At 24.1% G+C, this 7,960-nt stretch overlaps 1 protein-coding gene across 1 annotated transcript; it reads right to left on the reverse strand.

Annotated features, from left to right (window-relative positions):
* Positions 1-697: 697 nt before the first annotated feature.
* On the reverse strand, positions 698-1,456 carry LOC145838053 (dual specificity protein kinase CLK2-like). The gene has a single exon (XM_082945582.1). The coding sequence runs from the start codon at positions 1,454-1,456 to the stop codon at positions 698-700; it is 759 nt and encodes a 252-aa protein (XP_082801708.1).
* Positions 1,457-7,960: the final 6,504 nt, after the last annotated feature.

Below are 7,960 nucleotides of genomic sequence, written 5' to 3' on the forward strand. Positions count from 1 at the left end.
TTATTAAAGTTATTATTTACTTAAATTTATTGAGTATAAATAAATATCAAAATGTCATAAGAATTAAATTTAACAGCAGCTTTCTCGATAAGGTTTTTATTAAGAAAATTAGTAAAAATCAACAACTATAAATAAAGTTGAATAAATAAATAATTTTCAAATACAAATAATTGATTTAAGAAGTGTCTTCCCTTTAATTGTTAGTTATATTGAACGATAAAAATACGCTCAAAACATTTGGTCCTAGGACCTAGTGCACGAAGAAGCTTTCTGTTATTGAGTCGTGTACCACTTGGATACCTTTTAATATCTTGTCCAGGACAGTGTTAAATTGAAAACTTAAAACTTCGTTGAAAAGCCTCACTTTTCTTACAATGTTTCTTTTGGTTAAAAAACTATTTAATACTATGTTAAATTTATTTTCAACAATTCTTGTAATAATTTTAGTTAAATAAAATTTTGACTTGAGTATTTACGCTGAATAAAAGTTGATTTTTTTTCTGCTTTTAGTTCGTTTTTTATAATTGCTAACAAATTTTTATACACTAAAAATCATATTAACACTTTAATTATCTTATGTTGTTCACTTAATAACTAAGATTATTTCTAAATAATGTACAACAAAATAAGACTATAAAACTAAGTTAACGACTTTTTAATTATAAAATTACTAAAACATTACATTTACAAACTTTTGTTATTGAAAATTAAATACAGGGTGATTTAAAGCATCATTTGAGGATATTCTTTTAACTGGATTGTACAACAGCATGTGAGAAATCAAATCAACAACTTCATCTACATCTTTAGTCAATGTTCCTAGATAACTACGAATCAGTGCCTTTAAATTGACATTCAACTGTCCTTTTGCATTATTTAAATCAATACATTCATCTTTATCATAAAATTTTTCGCTATTTCCAAAAATCATATTATTTGGTATTGGTCCTAAAATGTCTGCAAATTTTTTCACTAAACCGATTTCAGATTTCTCATCAAACAATCGCTTTCCAATTAAAAGCTCGAATAGAACGCAACCCAGCGACCAAACATCGCATTTTTCATTCCAGCCTAACTTCAACACCACCTCTGGTGCCCTGTAGTTTAAACTCGTTACGGTTTGCGGCTTCGCGTAGTGGCCGAGACAAGCGCTTCCGAAATCGATTAGTTTTACTGTAAAGTTTTTATCAGTGCAATTTGAAATTGCTATGTTTTCAGGTTTTATATCTGTGTGGACCATTTTACAAATATTGTGCAAAAAGTATAAAGCATTTAGGAGGTCTTGAGCAAATTTTATTACTTTTTCTACTGGAAACTTTCTATTGTTTTGTGTTATTACTGTATTAAGATTGTCACCAAGTAGTTCCATGAAAATGCACGGACTATTTTTATAAAAACCAACGTCTAGTATTTTGACACAACTAAATTTGTCTTCGGGGTCGTTTTCTTTAATCATGTTTAAAGCCTTAATTTCTTGTGAATAGAAAATATGATTTTCATTGTTAAAAACTTTTAAAGCCACTTCTTCGTTAAGTTTTGAATCAAAACATTTAAAAATTTTTCCGTATGATCCTTGGCCAATTTCTTTTATATTTGTAAACCGTTTAAGTGAACATTGAGAAATTAATTTAGTAAAGAAAGACAAAATTTTAATGCTAATAGGTATTTCTGATTTTACATGAATATGAGTAATAAAATTTAGTTCGTCTTTTTGGCTATTTGTAGATATTTTTAGTTTTTCTGAGCTATTTTCTTTGATAAAATGTTCAGATTTCTCATTTTGATTTTCATTAGTCTGTTGTTCGTTTTCGTCCATCGTAAAAACATTTTATTAATATTTAATTACAATAACAATCTATGATAATAATAAGTATAATAATGTATACTACACATATGTCGAAACCAAAAAGTAAGCTTAAAATAAAATACAACAAAAGTTTAAAGTTAAGAACTATTTATTTATAAAGATTTTGTTTTTTTAAGTTGATTTTTCACACAACCTTTTTATGACTTTAAAGGAAAATAATTTAGGAATTTTAAACTAGTTTGTAAACTTTAACTTAATTACCTGAAAATAGTGTTGTATTGAATAAAACAAAGACTATTACAAAATTCGTTTAGAAAACTTTGTAATTGTATAAGCATTATTTCTGACAAAGTCTTACATTTAAAATAAAAACAAGAAATGCTCAAAAGTATGTTTAAACTGAATTTACTGAATAGAACAACTTAACAACTAAGTTAAAATAATGTTTTGTGTCTATATCAATCATGAATGACTATTTTAAAAGTGTACAAAACAAAAAAGGACTGGTACAGTTTCTAAAAAAGTTTCTGTTTAAAAATACTACATAAATAGTTTTAGCTTACCAATAGTAATCAAAACTATAATATAATAAACTTCGTTAAAACTGTAAATAAAATAATTGAATATTTTTCAAAATTTAAAATAAACGTTTGAATTGCATACTTTAGTGTCATTAAGTCAAACTAAGTTTAATGTTATGCACTTCTGAATTAGTTTATTTTGTAAACTACTTTAAAATATGAGTAACACAAACTTTCTTTATGCGGTTTAATGTCTAATAAAACTTTATTTATAAATTAACATTACTCAGACTTAGTCTATCTAGTTTATTAAATTTGTTACGATTGTAGAAACTAACTTAATAAACAAGAATATTTCAAAAAAAATAATGAGAAAGGTATATCTACATTTTTGTAACTTAAATTTTTTCTATTATGCAAAAAAAATGTATAATAATTTTTGCTTATAATAAACATATATACTAAGCGATTTTAGTATTTGTAAGTGTAAAGAAATATGCTATTAAATTAAGTAGTTATACATATTTTGGTTTTACTTATTCATTAAGCAGCAATCATTTTGCAAATATATAAACAAACAAAATTAACTTTTTCTTTGTTCTCACTATCATCAAAAATATCTTCAAGTCGGCGAGCTATTTGTGAAAAACTTCTTCGCATGTAAGTTTAGTTTACATCATAAACAACAGAATATTTAACCATTATGATGTCATAAGAAATCATTACTGTTGTTTTGAATAAAATTGAAAACTGTTTAAAACAAATACAAACACGATTAACTTCAAATATATATTAAGGTGGCTTAAAGTAACAAAAAGCTATTTACTCGTATATCAAAAGTTTATTTATTCCAAAAAATTATATACAAAAAAATGGTGTATGTAAAGTATACACAATAAAATATTCAAAAAAAACAACAAGTTAAAATAAACATTAGAAATTAAAGTTGAATTTTACAATAAATTTTGCAAACGAACTTTTTGAAGCAAAATTGATCAAATTAAAATTACTCGATTGAATAAAAAATGTAATCGTATGAGAAATATTTTGATTAAGTTATATCGAAAATCATGGTAAAAATATCATAATTGACGAGTAACTTAGTTTTCAAAAACAAAACATTAATATTTGTTTTTTCATATTTATCTTTTTTTAATACATAATTCTGTCTTTGTCTCCACCCATATGTTGGTATCGTTCAATAAGACTACAAGCGTCCATTCTCGTACACATTTTGCATACTTGGTGATGACATTTCGTTGCTTGGTAACAAAATGGTCTGCAATGGTCAATAATCCATCTTAGATGCGTTCTAAATTTTCGAACTTCACTAAAACCTAAGAAAATAAAGTATAATCAAGATATCTATATTGGTACAAAGAGTTAAAGAATAAAGTTTTTAGATTATGTACTATAACTAAAATATATAAAAATCAAATTTGAAATATAATACTCAACAGCTACTTTATAAAACATAAAAAGATTTTAGAATTAAGTTTTATTGATTAGTTAAGTTTTAAATGATTGTATGTTTTTAATAAAATTTTCTATTTTTTTATTGTTTGCTTACATTTACTGCTAGTTTAGTTTAAACAATATGTAATAATTGTAACTCAGCCCTCGGTTTTAAAAACACTATACTTGAACACTTTAAACTTTAAAATTAGATTTATACTATAATTTAATTAATAAACACAAACTTACTTTTAGCCTCGCCATTAAAGGACATGATAAGAAATAAACCAAATAAGAAAAGGACAGAAAAGTTCTTAGAAATCATCTTGCAGAACCGATGTAATGTTTTAATACTTCTGTAGGTACGAATGATAAGTTAATGCTTTTTCTCTGCTTATATACAACTTATTTTTTTGTTTGTTTTATCAACTTTTAAATACGTGTCTCTCAATTTCAATTACGTGTTTTACCAATACGAGTTTTAAAACAATACTAAATTTATAAAAATTATGTCATAAAAAAGTACTTCTGTCAATCGTAGCACCGTAGAGTCTATGAAAGAACTTGAAAATTGTGTAAAAAATACCGTTGCTTTAAAAAGCTATGTATAGTCTCGCAAACAGTGAATTCTCATAAAAAGTAGGTTTTTAAAACGTTTTTTAATTTAACAAAACACAACGAATTTTTTTTTTTTACTTTTTAGTCGGTGAGTCAAGCACTTGTAAAAAAGTACTTGTTTACATTTTTAATTAAACTGCATTTCAAACATGCTTGATAGGATCTTAAACAATAGAACATTTATTCGTTATGATGTAATGAAAACGAGAAATAAACATGAAATACTTTTTGGTATAAGCAACGGTTTTTTTCAAATTTTGTTTAAGTTATTCATATTAGCAGAATTTATGCATGTTATTGTTTATATAATAATTTCTATTTTTATTTTAAATGTCAATCACTACAGCTAAACAAAAGACAACTTATTTTTCAAGTATGTTTAAACTCTTTGTTAACCAAAAACATTGCCTCAGTCAGTATATTTACAAAATATTTTTTTTTATTCGTGATATGATTTTCAAGTTGATCTACGTAAATATATCTATCAACTCAAAGTTTATGTTTAAGATATAAAAAAATGTTTTATAATTAAAAACATTAAAGTAAGAATGTCAAAAAAGTTGTATACATAAAGAGCTTTAACAACATAAAATTTAAATAAATACCACGATTATTTGTATACTTACACTATCGTTACTTCTTATACTATATTATGCTATTCTGTTAGTACTCAAAATGGTTTTTTTAGTAGTTTAAAGTTTTGTAATAGATTTTATAAACGCATAATCATAAAAATATTCATTTTTACCAAAAAAAAGTAAACTAAACCTTTAAGAAAATACTGACTTACTAACATTTTAAAAGTTTGCATTATGAAGAACAGAGGCCAGTAAACTGGGTGAATAACTATTCAAATTCTAGAAAAAGTAATTTTAAGAGCAAATAGAAAAATATACTTGAAATAAATTAAAATTTGGTTTTTAGGAATAATTAGTACTTACAGAACATTTTTTCTTTTTGCAAAGTTTAAATATTTAAGAGATACAGCTAAAAACAGCTATAAAATATGCTAATTTCAGGAAACATTAAAATTCTTCTTTGATATTTTTTTGCAAAAACAATAAAGCGTTTATAGGCTTTAGTTAGACATTTATACTTTTTTTAATTTTTTTCAAATAAATATTACTTTTTGAGTTGTGGCTATTAACATTTTTATAAAGATTTAAATTGTCGAAATTTAAATTGCCATGTAACCAAATAAACTACGACCGGAGAAAAATTTCTGGTTGGCCAATTATTTTTTGATTTAAAAACTTATGCAAAGTAAGTTATAGCTTATTGCAAAACATTCATAATGCCATTAAAACTATAATAATTTAAAACTGTTTAAAACAAAAACAAACAGAAAACTATTTAAACTTTTGTTGAAGTTTTTTTGTACAAGCAAGATTTTTCAAACTATTTCAAATATTTGTTTTATGTATTAAGTTATTCATTAAACAACTTTGAGCAATAAACAAAAATAAAGATTTTGCATTTGCATTGCTACTTTTTTTTGTTCAAGTTAAAAAATTTAGAATATAAGTACAAAATACTGTTACATTTTAAGTATACACAACACAACAATTTACACATTTATAAAAAGCACACAATAAAAAACTTAAAAGTTATTAATATAGTATCTTAACTAAACCATTATAACTAAGAAAATTTTCATAGTAAGTTAACATATTTATATACCTAAAAAACTTTATTGTTTTGCTTACCATTCTTTATTTAGTCAGCACTTAGAATAGTATATAAACCATAGCTACCATAATTAAGTTGGTTCAACAATTAGGTTTAAAATTTATAACATAAACGTTAAAAATTGAAAAGAAAAGTTTGGAGCTCTAAATTTAGAGGCTTATTGTTTACAACAGCTATACTTCATAAAAAATATATTAGCAAGTAATCAAGTAGAGGTTTTTGAACAGATTTGATACATAAAATTTCACAAGTAAAAGCCTAATTTTCAATCTTTATTAAAAGATCGATTAAAAGCAGTCAACAAAAGTGTTAAAAAACTTAACACATTTTTATGCATAAATTATATAAGTTTGTAAAGTTGACCAATTCAGCTTAATTATCGATTTTAGCAGTAATTATAATGAGCATGAACATTAAAACTTTTTTTTTGGTTTTATTGTAAATACTTTGAATAGTTTTAATAAGCAATCAACATGCTTTTCTTTAATTGTAAGCAATAGTTTCAACAAAATGTAGATTAAATTAAAAAGTTTTAAAGTTATTAAAAGTAAAGTACATAAAATACACAAAACGAACTACTCTGTTATAATATTAACCTAACCTCTGCTTAATAATTGTAAATTTGTAATATATTGTTTAATAGTAATATTGTTTATTGAACCAAAGAAAGCGCTTAAAAGTTTGGTCTAAGAAGGTGGTCGAAGATAACTTTCAAATCATATTGTTTTCAATATTTTACTTCCAACATACAAAATAACTTTGTTGATCAGTTTTCAAGTAAATTAAATTTAACTTATCATATTTAAAATAAACGTATGTTATACTTTTCTTATGTGTATAAACATACAAAACAGTTAAACATAAAAACTAAAGAATTAATCTTAAATTAAAAGTTATTTTTTATTTTTGTTAAACTGAGTGAAATCCTTTTCCAACAATTAGTTCAAACATTACAAAAGCATCTAAAAAAATAAAAATGATAAATTTTAAAAGAGTAAAAAGATTCCAAAAAGAAAAACTAAACTTGTTGTAGGTTTTTTCAAACCATACTTGTCTAAATAATGCTATAAGTCAAATAAAGCATAAATAAGTTATGCTATTTCAAAAAATACTACTAAAGTAAAAATTCTTTAAAGAAATATTTCTCTGGAACAGCGAACCAAAACTTTTTGCTCAAACACATTAAAAAGGTATTAAAAACTTTTTTATAGGTCACGACAGCGTTTTATGAAGATCTGGTCAGGTTTAATAAAATATTTCTGTTTGGGACACAGTATTTTTGAATAGTATTTCTTTAAATTATGAAATCAAATAAAAAATATATAATATTATTTGTGGTGTACGAATCGATAACCGAAATGTTTTTCGTGCACCAGGTCTTAGGACCGAATATTTTGAGCGTCTTTGTTTTGTCGTTAACATATTTTTTATATTTCTTTATTATATCTAGCTCTTTACTTTGGTAAATCAAGCGTTTTATTATAGTAAGTCGCTAATATATCCAAATACAGAAAAGTGTTAAACAATTTAAAATTTCTATAACAAGAAATTTTGTAGCGTTTCTTCTTTAATGTGGAAAATAAAGAGTTGTTTAAAGAATAAACTTCTACTTAGTTGTTGATGCTAGCAAAATTGATTGAAGCTATTCAATAAGTTTGATTGAATTCCGTTCAATTAAAATCACCTCATTATTTTATTATAATCTAAATATTTTAATATTACTAGTTTTATTGAAGTTTAAAAAAGATGCGCTGAACTATTATTTATAAACAACTGCAGAGTTATTTCACGATTTAGCACCAATAGTTATACAGCTTTTATTGAAGCCATTGTGATAAAAAGTAATTTTATTCTGAGTGTTTTCTTTTTT

This window comes from Thalia democratica, chromosome 6, assembly GCF_965202585.1.
Source record: "Thalia democratica chromosome 6, ktThaDemo2.hap1.1, whole genome shotgun sequence".
Taxonomy (NCBI): Eukaryota; Metazoa; Chordata; class Thaliacea; order Salpida; family Salpidae; genus Thalia; species Thalia democratica.